The sequence below is a fragment of the Pomacea canaliculata genome, linkage group LG8 (genome assembly GCF_003073045.1).
Source record: "Pomacea canaliculata isolate SZHN2017 linkage group LG8, ASM307304v1, whole genome shotgun sequence".
In the NCBI taxonomy this organism is placed as follows: domain Eukaryota; kingdom Metazoa; phylum Mollusca; class Gastropoda; order Architaenioglossa; family Ampullariidae; genus Pomacea; species Pomacea canaliculata.
Genome location: NC_037597.1, coordinates 791,923 through 811,418, shown reverse-complemented (window position 1 = coordinate 811,418; position 19,496 = coordinate 791,923). Strand labels below are relative to the sequence as shown.

Here is a 19,496-nt window from a genome sequence, read left to right as displayed (position 1 = left end):
AGTGTGATTAATATGGCCAATAATCCCCCTGACGAAGGAGCAAGCAGTTTAGAGCTCAAGGCAAGAAGGAGACACGGACACAACACGAAGGACGGAAGGAGAAACAAGTCTGCAGACAAGTAATACAAGACAATAACAGACACAACGACGAATCAGGAAACAAAGAATAAAGATGAAGACAGTCACACATCGCAGAGGTAAAGGTGCAAACTCACTCGCAAAAACTGGCATTGCATGACACACAGACACACAGACAGGCACACAGACAGACACACACACACAAACACACACAGACACACACACAGGCACACAGACAGATACACTCACACACAGACACAGACATACAGACACACACAGGCAAACACACAGACACACACATATATCACCATCTGTGTGTCTGTGTGTGTGTGTCTCTGTGTGTGTGTTTGTGTGTGTCTGTGTGTATTTATGTGTCTGTATTTATGTGTGTGTGTGTGTGTGTGTATTTATGTGTGTGTTTGTGTCTTACACTGACAGTGACAGACATTCAGACCTGATCACGTGTGACAGTATGGTGTCATCATTGTTCTTGTCGTTGTCCTCTCCCCACACATCCCTTACCATACCTCCTCCCCCAAGCCCCTCCAGTGGAGCTGTTTGCAGCTGGCCATGTCGTCTGGGTCGTGACTGACTGCAGCCCACCTCCCATATACCTCACCCCACCCCCATCTCTGTACAGTGGCCACCTCCCACTCCCCACCCCACCCCCCATCTGTGTACAGTGGCCACCTCCACATACCTGGCCATGTTTGGACCGTGCGGAATGTGGGCCGACGACTGATGGCGGTGTACAGTTACGTGAAGGAGGTGGCTCACCGGGCCCAGTGTGGTGACCTTTTCTACTCCTGGCAACGCGACAGCGCGCTCTTCTGTCCGCACGACTGATAGGATTATCTCCCTGTAACCCTTTCTTCCTGTATCGCTCGCCGCCGATAGGCGCACTTCAGGCACCCCTACCCCCACACTCTCACCTGCTGCCCCCCCCACCCCCTTCTGATCTCTTGGCTTACAGCGGACTAACATTCTTGACTCCTTCCTGTAGTGCAGAAATACCACCACTAGTATGCTATCACCTGGTGTACACCACTAGCCTGCTACCCTCAAGGTATAACACCACTATCTTATCACCTGGTGTACACCACCAGTAGCCTATCCCCTGGTGTCTAACACCACTAGCCTGCTACCCTTTTATACACCACCACGAGCCTACTACCCTTACCTCCACGAGGCTACCCCTCAGTTGACGGTGTACCAGCCAAGCAATCAGTGATGACGATCCACCCACCCGCCGAGCCCCGCAGTTACTATCAGCCCTCAGTGTGACGTCATGCTGGTGTCGCAGATGAAGATGCAAGATGACCCCATTGCACGTGTACTGAGTTCATATTGTAGGCTGGAGTTACAGGCCTTTGTAGTGGGTCCAGACGCTGGCCACCAGAGGGCTCACCCCCCTGTGTCACGTGACAGGGTCGGAAGGCAGGCGGCGCAGAAGGAATCCGGAGGTAACAGCAACAGGTGGTTGTGGGGGTCCACTGACGGCCACGTCATCATCTCACTCACAGAACTTTGTTTGTTTGTGTGTCACCTTTTGCCATGTGAGATGTGATGTGTGGCGTGTGATGTGTTGGTACCCGCACTGCCCAGTGATTGTGTCAATCACACGTGTACACCAGAGTTAAGTCAGGTTAACACCAGGGTTAAGTCATTCACTGCTGCGCTGACCAAGCAGTCACGTGCCGGCGGTGTCAAAGGTCGACTTGTGTGCAACGACCGCTTGACGGCGAACATTGTGGAGACGATAGCAAATGGCTGGGAATGTGATGAATGTTGTTGATAACAGGTTACTACACTGCTCAAGTAAGGGAGGGAGGGAGGGAGATAGGGCAACACACTTGCCTCCCTTGCTAACCCAGATCTTTCGCGATTGAGTCCGCAGCGACGCCAATTAGTTTGCTAATTACCTTCATGGCTACGCGCGTGTCGTCCAATCCAAAGCGAGAACAGCTTTCCCTCTGCCACGCCTACCGTGGGAAACAAAGTATTTGGACCAATCAAAAGTACTGGCGAGAGTGACGTCAGCCCCAGGTTCCAAAAAAGGGCAACGGCTGTTGTGTGAATGGGGGCCGCGTGCGTCGGCGCGTAAACAGGCGACGTGTGAAGTGAAATGCTTGGAATTCTCGCATACCTTTGTCACCAGCCACTCCCCACCGGCCCCACAGGCCCCACCACCCGCCTCACTGCCTTCCGCCCATCTCCCCCCACCCACACACCCTCCCACCCCTGATAGTGCCATCGCTTGGCTGCAAAACAAAGATGTAATGAGGAAGCGGTATAAATTCGCTCCGCCAGGCGGCGGCTGGAGGCAGAAGCTGACGAGCGTGGAGAGAGCGAGTGTCTGACGCTGTCTGACGTCGTGTCTAACGCTGCACGTTACTACTGGCCCGTCAAGTGCGCGTGCCGCCTGCTCATTCAGTGTGTGACGTGTGTGCGGTCCATCTCGCGGTCCGGCAGCTTGTGACATCACACGGGCTCTCCATCTGCAAGTTGCGGTGCCGCCGTACCACCCACCTCCCCGGCCACTGAGGTCACTGGTCACTGTGCTGTGGGTCAAAGGTGGCGCCAGCTCTACTCCAAGACACCGAGTGCTGCTGGTCGTACACCGAGGTCTTGCTGTGTCACAGCCAGTGTGGATTCTAGACACTGTGAGTGGTGCTTGTCTCACACCCACTAGCCTGCTGACCCCGCGTGTGGGCGCTACCCGTGGTAAGTAAACTGTAAACGTTGTCACCCGGGTACTGACAACAGACGTCACCTGGCCTGGTGAAGGAGAAGTTGGAGATAGTCTGCTGACGACTGTTCACATCCACTTGACTGCCGCAGCCAGCACAGCTGTGTTGTTCTACAAGACTTGGTGCTTCTGTTGGGAACTATATCCTGTTGCCATGGCGACCCGAGTAGCTTCAAATCTTGGCTGCCGACGTTTGGTCTTCTGCTACTTCTGGTGAGTAGTTGCAACCTTCCTACTCTCTATAGCGGTGGTGGTGGTGGTGGTGGTGGTGGTGGTGGTGTGTGTGTGTTCACCTGTTCTTTGTCCACTTCCTCACTCTCAGTGTGGCGTGCGAAGTGTCCTCAAAGAGGATAATAATGTTTTTGTCGTGTTCAGTGAAGCATGCAAATCTCCGATGTGAGCCCTGTCTTGTCCTCTTGTCCTCTTGTCCTCTTGTCCTCTTGTCCTCTTGTCCGTCGGACAGGGAAACACACCGTGACAATGAACTGCGAGGTTGGAGTAAGAAGTAGGATAATGACACTCACGCGCTTGCTCTCTCATTCTTCTCTCTCACACACACGTACACACTGTCATCTACTCTTCAACTTTCAACCTGCCCACCAACCTCATGTCTCTGTCTCTCAAAGTCACGTGAGGTCGCCGATGTTCTCGATCGTCTCCTAGACTGACGAGTGGATTGTGCCATTCCCCATTCCCCATTCCCCTCACTACTAACCCGCAAACGCTGAAGTTCTAGCATCAGCCGCTGGACGCTTTTTGATTCGGTGACGAGAAGTCGCCGTCTGCTCGAGGTGTGACCCTGCGTGACACCGCGGACACGTGACCGGAAGACAGGACATTTTCTTACCAACAGGAAGTGAGCGGAAGTCGTCTGTTTACGAGGGAGATGACATTGTGGAGGTTGGCCTTCAGCTCGCGGGGATGAGGGGTACCATGAAGGCTCGTCAAACTGCTCGTCGATAGATGCTCGACTTTTCTGCCTCTTGACTACGTGTCGTCATCACACCAGTGTCTACACTACACATACGTCACCATGACCACACCAGTGTCTACACCTACTACGTCACCATCATGACACCATACTCTACACTACACTTACGTCACCACGAGAAGGCATATCTAGGTAATACTGTGAGGTCATTATCTAAGTGACCCCGTGACACCGGTCGTCGCCAGTGTGTCGACGAAAACATTGGTTTAGTTCTCCGAGCCTCGAGAGATGTCAGACCTCGCTCTCCAGCCGCAGGTTCTCGTGCGCCGCTGCGTCATCAGCCCCACACCCCAACCCCAGCCCCGTGACGTGTTACTAATCGTTACAACGACTCATTACTCAGCGACACTCATCTTCTGCAGCCACTGCCTCGCCCACCCAGCCTCCCTCCCCTGTGACCACACGCCCTTCTGCCGACCCTCCACAATTCCTCGCCCTGCCCCACCCCCTATCTTCCACTACGTTCTGTGGCCACGTTCCCATCATTCCCCGTTGCGGCGCGTGCGTAGTCTAAATTTAGCCCTGGTGCCCCGCGGGCCCCTTGCTGACAGCTCCTCCCGTCTCGCGCTCTTTCCTCTTCCGGAGTTGCAGGGAGGGACGGAGGGCGAGTAGCAGACAATCTCTCTCTCCCCCACCCACAGGCCTCCCCCTTATCACGTGACCGAGCTGCTTTGTCTCTTGTTCATTTAATGGTTTGTTGGCATTTTCACTTCATGTCGTGAGCTGCACTCACTCAGCTTCAGCCCTATACACGAGCCTTCAGATGCTAGCAGGCCGCTGCGCCAGTCCAGTAACAGAATGAAAGCAACTCATGTCGGTTACCTGTGAGTAGCAGGCTACAGGTGACATCAGCAACAACTGTGTTCGCTCCACGTGTCCACTGACTGACCAACAACACTCATCCCAATCCTCAAACAAAACCCAGGGTCAGAGGTCAGCTAGGCCAGTGCGGCCTTGCATAGTGCTACCATAGTTGCGTGAGTGACATCAGTCGTGTGACCCATAACCCATAACGATGTTATCTAGCTCTGTGGCTACATTCTGAAACTAGTCTTATCGTTGGACTGAGAGTCGAGGTCATCTTGCTGTGTAACCCTTGACAACGCTGTGTCACGTGTACTTCGCTCCTCAAGTCCTCAAAACCAGTTTCCCCCGGCAAAGCTCGGGTGTCCGTGGTTGACAAGACGCGTAGCCAGGTTGCATCCATCATGAAGGAATGTGCGTGCCAGGGCTGTCAGAGGTCAGGTCAGCACGCACTCAGTGTTACTGTGACCTGGGGCGACCTCTGGGCAGCAGGGATCCCCACTGACGCATAGGTTAGGGCAGAGTCTGACCACTGCAGGCGTGACGTCAGTACAGGCACCTGGCCAGGTAGCGGAGTGAGGAAGCAGGATGGGAGGAGATCACGATGGGGACCTCTGGGGTATCACGATGGGGACCTCTGGGGTATCACGTATTTGGGGAGGGCAATTTCCGACAAGGGGAGGGACCGTTTACTATCTGCTCCTGTTATCATCTCATCCAAGGATACGGTCCCCGACTCCCCTGGCCGCGATGTTTACTGTTTGTATGTTGACCGAGGACCACGTGTTTGAGGGGAGGGGGTAGACGATAGAGTTGTGTGTTGGCGGCCGGTGTCACAACTGTAAGCTATGTGCGGCCGGTAAAAACCCAAAACACAGGCCACGTGACCACGACACCTGGTGACAATGGACAACACGCGAGCACACACAGACCTTCACTAACGCCGCTGGTTGTGTGAACTGTTTGGACTCACAATAAAACTGTCAACCACCTTCCCTTTGAAGGCAGCCGCCCCCCCCCCCATACCCCCTGGTCGTCGCTCTGATGGCCGGCGGTTGTGTGAGATTCATTAACAACAACAACAACTACCGCAGGCAGACAGTCGAGAGGAAGACAGGCGCCGGGAGGTTGAAGTAGGAAGAGTGGGGATGGGGATGGGCTGCTTTGTTTGGTCACGTGACCCACGTAAGAGAGGCCGCCATCACCTGCTGACTTCATTCATGCAGCAAGCTGCGCCTCGACCCCTGACCTGTGGCTGATGATGCATTTGGATGCTTACTTCATGCTGCAGCATCGTGCTGCATGCTGCGTACACTGTCGACAACGACACCACCGCCACCACCGCCGCCACCACCACCACCACCGCCACCCTCTGGAAGGCTGGTGCCAGACCACAACATCGCCAACACTAACACACACCACCAGCAGCACCGCGCCACACAAAGGAAGGAATGTGTTGCCGTGTGTTGTCTTACCATTCATTCCACGGCCTCGCGGCAGTCGTCGTCTGCTGCTGCAGTCCTGACTGCACCCTCCCTGCTACCTCCCTCCCCATCCACATCCACATACATACATAGACCCACTGACATCGTCGTCACACACGCCATAGAAATACTGGAACTTTCTCCGTGGAAACATGGCCGGCCTGTGTTTGCCCTTTGCCCCGGTTGTCTCCCTCGCTGTAGCGTCTGATGACGTCCCCTTGCCACAGGCCGCGGTTGTCTGTGGCTGGTCTTCTGGAATGTTCTCCACTCTGTTCTACGACCTGTCGCAGTCCCTCGAAGTCTCGTTATTCTCGCGAGACACAAAGAAATGGTCGCTGGACACAATCAAGTCTCGGCGACCCACCGTAGGATGCTGGACTGAGGTGGCGGACACGAGGGCTCATACCCGACTCTCTCCTCCTCACAGACATGCAGGCTCCCTTGTCCTCTTCCTTACTTTCATCTGTCGTTCCTTCTGTCATACCCATCACACCACCCGAAAAGCAAGTCGCTCTACGTGGTGTGTCGCTGGACGTAAAGAAGGCAGCACTAAATAAATGTCACGTGGATGAATACTGAATGCATGATATACGGGTGGATGCTGAGACATACGGGTGAATATTGGCTATATGAGCGGCTGGGTGGATGGTTGGTTGGCTTCATGAGTCTCTGAACGGAAGACAGGATGGAGTGCTCGGTAACTAAAGCCCGGACAATTCTCTTGATCGTTTCTTCCTCCGCTCTTTTCCTTTCTTCCTTCCTTCACTCCCTGATGATATGACCTTTGCTGCTGACAGGTTGCTAAGCAACCACTACCAACACTCATCACTTGCTGATTACAGGTGTTTACGGAGGAGAGCCAGGCCTCTCCCTTCCTGCGCTCGCCATTCTCCAAGGAGCTGTGGCCCTACCTGCGGATGAGGTGCGACCTGAGGTGTCCACACGGGTACCTGACGGATGTCGAGGGCAACTACGTCTGCGTCTGCTACAACCCCTGTGAGGTGAGAACACGTGACCATACTTTAGCTGCTCAACTTCCGTTTTAACAGCGTCTGAGGCAGTGGGAGGCAAATGCTGAGCTCTGCGACTCAACGTTCGTCCCCGTCATCACCGTCCGTAAACAGCTCCTCAGCATCTCGTGTCTCGAGCACATGGCATCCAGCATCGCCAGCGCCACCAGCGCCACCAGCGCCACCTGCACCACCTGCACCACCCTCAGCAAGTCCGTTAATGCGGGTTGTGAGTAAATGTTGTCCTCAGAATGAATGCGACACATGCACATCACATTTCACTTCTGCTTCTCAAGTCACGTGAGTAAACCGCGGCTACAACATGTCCGCTCCTCCTGCAGCCGTCGCCAGGCAGACACAGTGTCACGTGACATGCAGCAGACACCAACGTCCTTTGGCTAATTACCGCTAATCACCATTGAGGTCCAATCAGACAGTGTCCCTGGCACCTTCCCCCATCCTGCACCAAGTGATGGCGAGGTAAACATGTTCTGTGCACTTTCCGCACTATCCACCCGTACTGTCGTCCTTTCTTCCTCCGCGCGCGTAATGAATGTTTCTGACCTTCGTGCACTGGCAGGTTAGGGCGGAGTCACGTGCACTCAGCAGCAGCATCTCCCTCCGACTCACCTCCATGCCATCCACACGCCTGCCATCTTTGGTATCGTCATCCTTCCGACCACGTGACCAACAGTTCCGCCCCCCCCCCTTGCCCCCCCCCCTTCCCCAAGAGGTTGATGACGAAAGGAGAGAAGGAGAAAAGGTTTCAACCGGAAACGCTCGGGTTGACATCGATAACAACCTGCGACGTCAGCGGTTTTGTGTCGGAAACAGAGAGCTCCAGCATCACGAGGAGCCGCGAAACAACCTCATATCGTCAGTTATCGTCAGTTATCGTCTGCTATCGTCTGATGACCGTATAGACCTATCATCAGCGTTATCACCTACTGTTATCATCTAGTTCACCTCTACAATCGTCTGCTGTACTTTCAGTCGTCGTCTTCCTGCACCACACCGCCCACCACGAGACCCTGCGCACCCTGCGCACCACCACAGCGCAAAGCCAACCTGCTGCAGGTACCCGGATGTTGAAGGTGCGATGTCAGGGAACACCTACACCTGGCGTACAGGTAGACTGTTCACAACGACAGGTGGTGAGACCTGTCTAAACGTCTTCAGTCACCACAAATGTCAAGTCATCTGCCACAGACCAGCTTGCAGCAATGGCGGTGTTTGTTGGTAAATAAACAACATCAGCCGTTACTTACAAAGTGGACGTCACAGTCACAGCCACACTGGGGGTAGGGGGGAAGGGCTAGGGGAGTGGAGGAGGAAGTAAAGATGAGGTTTTCTTTATAACGCGAGAAACAAGTGAATGGAGGACGAACACGTGTTACAAGATGGCGCTACGTTACAAGATGGCGCTACGTTACAACATGGCGCTACATTACAAGATGGCGCTTCATTACAACATGGCGAGGAGCTTCATCTGGCTGTTGCTCCTTGTGTTATGTCGTTGTTGCTGTTGTTGTCGTTATTATTGCTGTGTTTGGTGATGTATGCAGGGAACGGTGAGTGTGTTGATGACGTCAGCGAGTGAGGAAACAAGATGGCGAAGGCGACAGCTGTTCTCGCCTCCCGCACGTGCTCGTCCTCGCCACTCAGTCTCTCTCTCCTCCCTGTGTAGCACATGAATGTGGACACACACACACGTGTACACACACACGTACGCTCTGACAGTCACTCACACGTGACCAGAGGGAGGACATGCAGTAGGCACAAGGGTGGAGGATGTCGTCGATAAGGCTAACCAAGCAGCGCGCATGCGCGAACCAACCATGACGTGTTTGTGTGGTTGTTCTTGTGGTTGTTGTGTTCAAAGGTCAACAACCCTGTTGGTGGTAGGGCGCTTGTCTCCCCATCATGCGGGGGGTAGCGGTGGCGGGTAAACAAGCCTGGAACTGGAGCCGTGACGCTGCCTGCCATTGTACTGCCGACAGAGGGCGCGTGCAGCAGGCTCGGCTATAAATAGCCGCTGCTCGTGAGAGACCGGTAAACACGTATCCGCACGGGGGCGCTGTTAGCACCGTCACGTCTCCAGTAGCGTGTCCGCTCCCTCCGTCGGCACTAGGCCCCACTTCCCCCCGAGATCATCTCATTAACTGCCTCCCCGCCCACGTCCCACCACTGCCCCTCATTTGTTTGTTTTTGTCTCTTCACTTCAGTGCTTACGTCAAGGGCAGAGAATCCATTTCCTTCAACGAAAGACATTTTATTTTGGTGGCTGTGTTGTAGCCTCAATGCAACGCCCTCGTCACACATCGTCGCTGTTGTTGCTAGAGTTATCTACCTGACTGACGCCACTCTGGACACTTCACACCTATGTCACACGCGGGCCGCCGGTGGTTGGCTGCTAGCACTGATGACGTCATCCTTGTCGCCAACACCACCAGGACAGGATACCCTGGGTTGACAAATCGCGTTGAGGTGCACAGGGGTTTCCGGGTTCGTTTGTTTTTTTCTCTCTCTGTCTGTCTGCTGGTTGACCCTTGTAACAGCTGGGCTGTGAAGCATCGTTCCTCCATGCCAACCCCTCTCCCCCAACACCTCAGTTGACATTACAACTTTTAAACAATCTTCACTGATGTCTAAGGTGGGGTGTGCCGCAGTTGCCGCCATGACAGTCATGTGCCTCGGCCGTTTAGTCGATCCCCCAGTGGGTACCTCCTGCCTCTAATAGCTTTATCAGCGTTTAAGTTCTGGAAACATCCAGAATTCTGGCCGTCCCCCCACCGTGCACTCGCTCTACCAGAGCCTGGCTACAGCCCCTAAATCCACCCCACAATATCTAATCTGCTGAGGTAAGTAATAAGCGGGCTGTCGATAGTACACACGCACCCAGTGACTCCACGCATGCGCACACTTGCGGGGCTGCAGGCCACGTCCTTAATCTCGAGGACTGCGAGATACGCTGGTCACAGGTAAACCATCCGTGAGGCTTAATATTTCGCAGATTCCCTCCGTTTATTATGCAAGAGGTGCGCAGAAAAGCGGGTAATCGGGTGTACGGCACCCACTGATACCACCCAGCGGCGTGTGGGCCCCAGTCGCTCCACACAGTCCTCCCCAGTCCTCCACAGTCCTCGACAGTCCTTCACAGTCCTCCCCAGTCCTCCCCAGTCCTCCACAGTCCTCCACAGTCCTCGTGGTGATTACGAGGATACAAAGTCGAGAGGCTGTAGTCAGGGCCACGTGGTCTGGTGGGTAGCAGCCTTCAGGACAGGGCGGCCTCATGGACGGTCTCGTGGTCAGTCACCTCCGACATGAAGGAGGAGAAGGTCGGTTAGCAAGGTCTCCGGTAAGGTCTCAGTCCAACGCTTATCCACCAGTGGGTAGTGGATATCGGTAGCTTACCCAGTGGGTAGTGGATATCGGTAGCTTACCCAGTGGGTAGTGGATATCGGTAGCTTATCCCAGTGGGTAGTGGATATCGGTAGCTTACCCAGTGGTTAGTGGATATCGGTAGCTAACCCAGTGGTTTAATTTCCTGAAGTCAGGCAGGATAGCGACTGGCTAAATTACCATCGAGTATGTAAACTAACTGATACAGCGATAATTCCCGAACACTGGTGCCACTGCGCATGTTCGGGGAAAGATGAAACAACACGAAAAATGTTTCTGTGGAAAATGGAATAAACAAAAAGTCGCTGTAGCCAGTGAAATCAGTTCCTTGTGATCACACCATATTTATGGAGTATGTAGTACAGCAAGAAAACAGTTAATTACTATAATTACTTGCTGACGTGTATCATAATTAACCATGTACTCAGTGAGTACTCAGTCGTCTGGCTGCTCTGCTCTGTCCACAGAATGTCCGCTGCTTCGGCAAGACGACCTGCGTGGTGGACACACCCAAGAACTGTCACCTGGAGGACCACTGCCGACCTCGGGCCATGTGTCGAGGTGAGAAGCCCCACAACTCGCCCCCACCCCGAACTCCACAACTTTTGTAATGAGTACACGTGTACTTAGAGAGGTCACTGGCTGTGACCAATGAGTACACGTGTACTTAGAGAGGTCACCGGCTGCATGGCTGACCAAGGTAGGAACAGGTGTTTAGCACGCGCCACCAACACACAGCAGCGTGCAGACAGAAACCTCCATCACCTGCACACACGTTCCCCCACTTGGTGTGCACCAAGGTTGTACTCGTTGTACTGACTGTTGTACTCGTTGTACTCATTGTTGTACTCGTTGTACTCATTGTTGTACTGACTGTTGTACTCGTTGTACTCATTGTTGTACTCGTTGTACTCATTGTTGTACTGACTGTTGTACTCGTTGTACTGACTGTTGTACTGACTGTTGTACTCGTTGTCCTAGAGATCCAATCCAAACGCCGCTTTCAGCAACACGTAACGTTTATTAGAAATGTTAATGCACTTGTCTTGCTGCAAACCTGTTTGTCAGTTTGTTTACACATCATGCACGTGTGCGTCACGGACTCTGAGAGAGTGTCAGTAAGGGGAGACTACTTCCATTGTTCCATTTCTCCTCCTGTAACCTGTGGATGCTACCTGCCAGGCGCCCTCAACGTGACGGACACTTGCCCACCTAACCACTCCCCCTGCAACATTCCTGTGCTCTCAGACCGTTTGTCGCCACATCCGGGCCTCTGTTGCCTCGGCAGGTTCAGGCGAGAACAGAGGGTTGTCTGTTGGGCAGCAAACCGGTCTTTTTTCTCTCGTCAACTCTCGCCAGCACTCGCTCACCAACAGGTGGCGCGCTCTGCAGACAGACGCCATTTTCTTGCATGATTTTAAAGAATATTTTGCGGTGTGCGGACATAGCTGGTGTCTCGCGCCTGCGCTTGAAGTCCATTATACACGTCACTTCCGGTACACGGCCTCGCGTTTCTCACGACACTTGACTCACAGCTTCCCCGCGACTAACGTTTGACTACCCAGGCAGGGCTTTGTCTTTACTACGTGGACTACTGTCAATTAGTTTCTCAAGAAACAGTCTTAGCGCCACCTGGCGGCTGTAAAGTCTTCTTTAACTGACAGTTTAGTGCCGCTGTCAGTGCTGTCAGTGCCGCTGTCAGTGCCTTACTTCCAAAGGTGTTGTGCGTCAGGGAAAGCAGAGCATTCTGATCGCAAGTGCCATCCGGAAAATTTTAAAAATAAAAGCGAAAAGTGAAGCGAGGGAGGGAAAGCAAGAACATGGCCCCCCGTCCCCTCCCCTCAGACCTCCACCGACAGGTGGCGCTGTAAGTGGAGTAAAGCTGTGAAGATCTGAGGCAAGATCCTACATCTCCCCCCACTCACACAACTGGCTCAGCCCTCGGGAGGGGCGGGGTGGGGATGGCGGGGTAGACCGCTGGCAAAGACGAAACGATGGCTGATGAGGCAACAGATGAACAGACCTGGGAACCCAAATGATCGTCGCTCAGAGTTTGACAACAAAATAAAAATAAAAAAACACAGCTGACAGTCCACGTTGTCTGACTCCGCCACCTGCCATCTTGAGGCTGACTGTCGTCTGCTGTAGGAGGTCGTGACGACATGTGGCCTTGACATTATTCTGAGGGTTGGTGGAGGAAGGAGGCAGTGTGTGGATGTCAGAAGAGTAGGTCACACCATCTGTCACTCCACAGAGAGCAGGTCACACCATCTGTCAGTAGGTCACACCATCTGTCAGTACGTCACACCATCTGTCAGTACGTCACACCATCTGTCACTCCCCTGTTTTTGCGTGGCATTACCGTATGTGGAGATGGCGATGGCTGAAGCCAAGATGGAGTCCAACTGTTTCAAGTCCCCGCTCGAAGATGTTTCTGTAGATGAGAGAGAAGGAGAAATAAAACTATTTGTCATCTGTAGGTCGGTGTCCTTGTCTGTGTATCTCCGATTAAACGTTTCAACGGTGGCCGGTGGTACTTTCTCTATCTCACCAACCCGGTAACCACCCGGTAGAGCTCTGAAGCTGGAGACAGCAGGGAAATGAGAGCTGGAGGTCACGTGGACACAAGTCACACAGCAGGGCCACACTACACTCACTAATGAACCATTCATTGCCGACACGTGCGTCACGTGCTACGTGAGCGAGAAGCAGTCGGCGTCAGGACGAGCCTGTGGTTGTCGTACTTACGTAAACAAATATCTCTCGGCTCCTACAGTAGGAGACAACTCTTCTCCCGTCCTTCTCATACGCCAGACTCTCAAACACGGCGCCCCCTGGTGTCTCGCATGCTTTACCTCCGAGGTAACCGTCGTCACACAGAACGTGGGCGCCTCAGACACAAGGCAAACCACGAGATGACACTTGTTTCTCCTGTGCAGTAAAGTTTTCTCCTGTAGGAGATCCTGGACTTGTCCAAGCTGTGAATCCAACTGAGCTATAAATAGTTCCTTTCCTCTTTCATCGCCAACTGAGCTATAAATAGTTCCTTTCCTCTTTCATCGCCACCCAAGCGTGCAGACCTGTTCATATCGTGTCAGACAGCGGTTGTGACACAAAGTACAAATCACACAAGAGGGAGGAAAATCCGCGAGAAGGATGGCGGGAAGGTTTAGAAGAAAGCAGCTGCAAGTGGCGGCCCTCCACCGCGGGATGTTGCGTGGATGTCGGAGTCGTTCTGCTGCTGTGACGTCAGAAACAGACGGTCGGCCACCCGGCGATGCTGTGAATGAAGTGAATGCGTGAAATGCTGTGGCTGTTGTGACAGATGCTCGCAAGCAGCGCCGCCTGGCAGCGCCTCCCATTGCCGTGAGTGGAGTACACCAGTGAAGCGTTGGCGTTGTTGTTGTTGTTGTTGCAGATGACTTGCACCATGAACCCTCTTCCCAAACTCTGGGCCCGGCCCAAAATGATGACGCCACAACTACGTCATCAGAAGCCTCGCGACCCCAGCTCTGCTTTCTTCCGGTATCCGAGGAAGCCAAGAAATGTCGTACTCTGCGCATGCGCTGGTTTTTTGACGTCACGACCGGTGCTTGCAAGGAGTTCGCTGGCTGTCGAGAAAAGGGAGGCAACAACTTCAAGAAGAGAAAAAGCTGCGAAAAGACATGCGCTCTGCCCAGTAAGTGTAATTAATAATAAAAAAATTAAAAATAAAACAATAATTAATAAATAAACGTATTATTAGCCTCGCGGTTAGCCTAGTCAACGTCAGAGCTGTGACCAGTGATGCTTGTGTCATCTCGTGTTCTGCCGAGTGGCAGGCTGCACCTACTTTGTGTTTTAGCAGTTTTCAATAAATACATAGCATAAATAAATAGCACGAGTTTCCTAACGGTTCAGCCTCTTTATAGGTTCCTCCCTGTCGTTGACTAAGTGCATAGCTCGCTCTTTAAACATTTGCTCGGAACGACTGACTGACCGAGTGTTTGTCACACAGAGCCCTCCACTAAGTCTCAAGACGTCACGCCAGAAGAGAAGGTGGCATCAGACTGCTCACTTCCGGTGGTTCACGTGGCGACAGGGTGCAGAAAGGTTCACAAACGTTGGTACTTCGACCCCACGAAGGCCTCGTGCCAAAGGTTCGATGGCTGCGAGACGCCCGGCAACAACTTCAGAACGAAAAAGCAATGTAAACACGTTTGCACCAGCAAGAGGAAGTTGACCAGGGTCAAAGGTCAGTGACAGTTGTGGTACTCTTCTCAAAACTTGCTGCCTTTATTGCTTTATTACATATGTTTCATCTGAATTGCGTATCACTGACACACTTGTCCACACGTTAGAGGACTGCCACCTCGGGACTGAGCATCGTCCGTTATTTGTAACTTCCGCTCGCCTCCTCCTCTTGTCGCAAATACTGTCGCCGCTGTTTACAGCAACCTTTACAGAAACCTTTACAGGAGCCAAAGTTAGTCCAGGAAGCAGGTCAGCCATTAACAAGTGGGTTTTGAAAACAAACTGTTTAGTGACGGGGGAGAAGTCACGTGACCAGATCACGACAGCCGGAAATGGAAGAAAAGCCATGACAGCAGGAAGCGCCAGTTGTCCCGGCGACATTTTGCTTTGAAGCAACATCGTCAGCTGATCAGATGACAGGAAAGAACCTGGGAAAAACATGACCTGAGCCGATGACGACAACAAAATGTCATCTGACCTGTTGACGACAACAGGAAACGGCGGTTGACAGATTCCGTAAACAGATTGAAAGAAAAGGTCAAGGTAGTAACGTGACCTTATAATCATTGGAGAGTGAGATGACAGAGCTCTCGGGGTCAGCCTTGTGGGTGCCGAACCCATCCACCCGCCCTTCAGCTATGCTTTGCGGAGTCCGGTACCCGTGTCCTACCTGACTACTGGAGACAGGTGTGTCACAGGTACCCGACCCTCCTGCGCGCTCCCTCCGATCGTCGCTGTAACCTGTGGGCTGCTCGCTTCCCCTTCACAGTAGAAAGAGGTAGACAAACGTCACGTGATGTGAGTACAACACCCACGTGACAATACAGTCTTAGCAGGCACTGTCACGTGACTGCGACATTATGACTTTCGCTGGTGTAATTATTTGTTCTTTCTCTCACTCTTGCAGACAACACGAGCCGGAGGCGCTCCCGTCACCAGTGAGCTGTTCACAGGCTGCGGACATGAGCAGAAGTCTTGTTCCCCCATCCTTCCTCCTGATGCAGACGTCACAGAAGTCGCATGACGTCACCAGCAGAAGCAGTTTCCTTCATTTTGTGTGGCGTCAGACGCCAGCGGTGGTCACTGACTGGGTGATGGTGGCTCCTCCTGGTGTCGGCCTCACCCACCCGCTGTCAACAGTCACAGAACATTGGTGTGTAGTGTACCCGCTGTCTAGCAGTGAACACTGTAGTTTGTTGTCTGTGTCCACCCCGTGTGTGTCGTCACTACCCACACCACCCCGCGTGCTGTGACGTCAGTCCTGCTGACCGCTCGGGTGGAGGGCTGATGCCAGGCCCATGGTTCGTTCTGAAGACGCACAGGAAACACAATCATTGGACCCGCCGAGACAATTACTTCCTGGCGGTCTTGGTCATCCCACGCCCACTGTCGCCATTGTTCTCAACAGACAGATGACTGAAAGACTTGCTACCTGTGCAAGGTGGCGCTGCTAGCTTCCTAGGCAAGGTGGCGCTGCTAGCTGCTGCAGACTGAACGTGTAGTCGGGACACCCGGCATGGCTGGACATGGGAATTGTTACGAGTGTTGTGACGTACTCAGACACCGGCGCACAACCCGACTCGGCCGCTCATTGGCCAGCTGCAGGACACTTCCGGCCACGTGGCTTGACCAATCAGCGTTGATTATCGTTGTAATGCTGACAACGGACAGGGCACATGTACCTCGACTGGGACACGTCAGCAATGGACAAAAGTGCGAGAAGGTCAAGTCGCCATGATGGTACTTTGTCGGTTGTTGACATAGACACACGTCATCGGACCTACTTCCAGTACTGCTCGGCGAGTTAATACACCAAGGCGTGTGATGACACCTTTTATGACGTCACTTCTGGCACAAAAACAAGTCCAGACATGTAGAAGTGATGACGGTGTCCCGGTTTCCCGGGCTTTCTCGTGACGTGTTTGGCACTAGACGAGATGTGTGTAGCTGATGACGTAGCGGCATGTCTGGCGCTGAAGCTAATGGCTAGGTACGAGTATTCACGTTATATTGTGGATAGACAGGAACTGTTTTGTTTTCCTTCTCCCTTTGTCTCTTTTAAAATTTTCACAGATTTTATGAATTTCCGGTTTCACACGCCAGACAAAGTTGTCTGCCCTCATTACAATGTTTCTCCAATCCTGTCTTTGTGTACACGTGGCAGCGTGTGACGTCACAACGGCTATCCACAGTCACTGGTCACACGACTTTGTGGTGTTGGTTGGATGGAAGATGTGTTGCAATATAGGGCAATGTCGTGTGTAGATGAGAGGAAGTGCGCATGTCTGTGTCCTCGGCATGTCTCGGTGAGTGAGAGCATGTATTTGCGCATGCGTGCGCAGCTGTTTCCAAACCGTATTGTGATGATGCCAGATCACTCCATGTGTGTGTCCTTCGCTGCTTATTGCCAGTCAAATTATTTTATTTATTGTAGTTGTCTAGCGGCAATACAGACACGCCAACAATCCTCCTCTCGGTCTTCACGTCCTCAGCTGACGTCATCCAAAACCAGTTGTTAGCACCTTTGCCGTCAGCCATTAGCCACCGGACACCAGGGATTTCTGTACCACCCTGTGTCAGGACAGGGAATCACGTGACTAGACACAGAAATATAGAATTATCTACATTTGTCGCCCTGTGCATGAACACTACTCAGCCTGCGTCAACATCACGAGTGTGTCACGTGGCACACGACCAGTCCGGTGCTTGGCTTCCTCTTCCTTCCCACTAACGAACTTTTTTACTGCCTAATCTTAAATTGTACATTTAAATTTTAAATTCATTTAGTGCGTTGTCTTTCGGTGTTTTTTTGGTCTTGATGTTAACATATGAGGAGCAGTTCAACAGACTTCGTCACAGACTTGTTGACGACTGTCAGTCTGCTCACATGTTTCATGATTGCTAGTCTGTTCAGAAAGCTCATGATTGTTATGATTACAAAAGGTCATAGTCAAGAGAGATAAATCTGTTACCTTGACTACAGGGTTGACGTCACACTGTATCATCAGGTCAAATGGACTCTTCAGCCATAACTCACTTCATTTCCTTTTTGTTTCTCAACTTTCCTGTTTTATTTATCTGCTGTAACCATTGCTCACAGCTGTCAGAAAACATTTCCAATTAGCTCCTATGAACACGTTGGCGTGCGCACACACACACACACACACACAAACACGCACAAACACACACACACACACACACGCACGATCCATGATAAGCTGGCAGGCCAAGCTTCAGTAAGTACGAGACGTTGACGTGGAATTAGCCTCGTTAGCCCTGACTTTGTTGGTGTTCATACTGTTCATACTTTGTTGGTGTTCATACTGTTCATACTTTATTGTGTTCAATAATGAGGTTACACACGTTGTTGCCATGGCGACTGCAGGTTAAAACATTCTTGCAAAGAAGACCTGGAGTTGTTTGTCTGTTTGTGTGCAATGGTTGGCTGTGCAGACAGCTGGCAACAACTGTCATCGAGTCGTACAGACGTGTCAAGACAAAGGACATGAGCGCACAAACCCTCCACAGAACACGTGACACAAAAGACCGAACTGCGTGACCAGTGGACCTCTTTCACTCCGCAAACGTCTACCTCTACCTGCCCCTCCTCCACAGCCACCCGCCTACATCCACCCGCGCACACACACAACAGTGAACCACACACACAACAGTGAACCACACACACACACCGCGTCCATCAGGTTATTCAAGGGCCGCAACTCTACACAAGGGGAGATAACAAGGAGCACACGCTACTGTTGTGACGTATCAAGCTCTGTATTCAGTGAAACTCTCAGAGAGAGAGAGAAAGACAAGGGGAGAGAAGGAAGAGTAGAGAAAGGGGAGATAAGCACGACTGCTGACCTTGAGAAACAATTTCCGCTACATCAGCCCCCCACCCACCCCCCGTGGAGCTGACAGCTTCCGTCAACATGGCGGCTGATAAGCCCGCACCTGTGGAGATGTTTCCTTTTTCCGCAGTTATCTCCCTGCAGATTATGATGCGCGCGCAGCGCTTTGCTGGCGATGCTACAGACTGGGCTAGTGTGCGCTACAGCGCCATCTTCCTGACACGTCACATCCGGGGCTCTGTGATAACAGCACGTGACTGGACGCTGGTGTGCTACCCTCCCCTCTCCTATTGTTCGCTTAATGATCACTGAGCAACGCTCCCGAGTCACGTGGTACTGTGGACACGCAAGTGACGTCACGTATCTGACGTGGCCCAGGCACGCCCTCTGCCCGCTCGTTGGTCTGACCGTCTACAGTCTACAGTCTACAGTGTATAGTCTACCGTCTACAGTCTAGCGTCTACAGTCTACAGTCTAGCGTCTACAGTCTACAGTCTAGCGTCTACACTCTACCGTCTACAGTGTATAGTCTGCAGTCTGCAGTCTACAGTCGAGCTCCATTCTGTTGTCTTTTGTCCTTAAACTTCAGCCGGCGTCAGCAGGTCGTTACTCCCCCCACACAACTGACAGACAGGTGCATGCCGGTCCTGATGGCACGACAGTACAGACAGAAGTTACATCTTCATTTCCTGATGGTGGGGTGCGTCAACTGTCATGGTGGGACTACAACTGCCTTGTAAACCGGTAAACAGGGTTGCGAGACACATTAGCACACACTAGCACACACTAGCACACACTAGCACACATTAGCACACACTAGCACACATTAGCACACACTAGCACACACTAGCACACATTAGCACACACTAGCACACACTAGCACACACTAGCACA

At 52.5% G+C, this 19,496-nt stretch overlaps 1 protein-coding gene across 2 annotated transcripts; it reads left to right on the top strand.

Moving 5' to 3' along the window:
- Nucleotides 1-1,921: 1,921 nt before the first annotated feature.
- LOC112570866 (papilin-like) lies at nt 1,922-18,179 on the top strand. 2 transcript variants are annotated; one of them, XM_025249540.1, is made up of 6 exons: nt 1,922-3,040; nt 6,949-7,107; nt 10,986-11,079; nt 13,937-14,197; nt 14,516-14,752; nt 14,861-15,652. In XM_025249540.1, the coding sequence occupies exons 2-6, from the start codon at nt 7,024-7,026 to the stop codon at nt 14,878-14,880; spliced, it is 696 nt and encodes a 231-aa protein (XP_025105325.1). In that variant the 5' UTR covers nt 1,922-3,040; nt 6,949-7,023; the 3' UTR covers nt 14,881-15,652. The 2 variants fall into 2 exon arrangements, with proteins under 2 accessions (XP_025105325.1, XP_025105324.1); XM_025249539.1 differs by lacking the exon at nt 14,861-15,652 and adding an exon at nt 15,659-18,179 and having other exon boundaries at nt 2,280-3,040.
- The last annotated feature ends 1,317 nt before the right edge of the window (nt 18,180-19,496 follow it).

Bases quoted from the DNA above. Each gene is read 5' to 3' on its own strand.
- LOC112570866 (XM_025249539.1), top strand. From the start codon at position 7,024: ATGAGGTGCGACCTGAGGTGTCCACACGGGTACCTGACGGATGTCGAG. The intron at 11,080-13,936 runs GTGAGAAGCCCC...TTGTTGTTGCAG, and splicing joins ACCTCGGGCCATGTGTCGAG to ATGACTTGCACCATGAACCC. The intron at 14,198-14,515 runs GTAAGTGTAATT...TTTGTCACACAG, and splicing joins AAAGACATGCGCTCTGCCCA to AGCCCTCCACTAAGTCTCAA.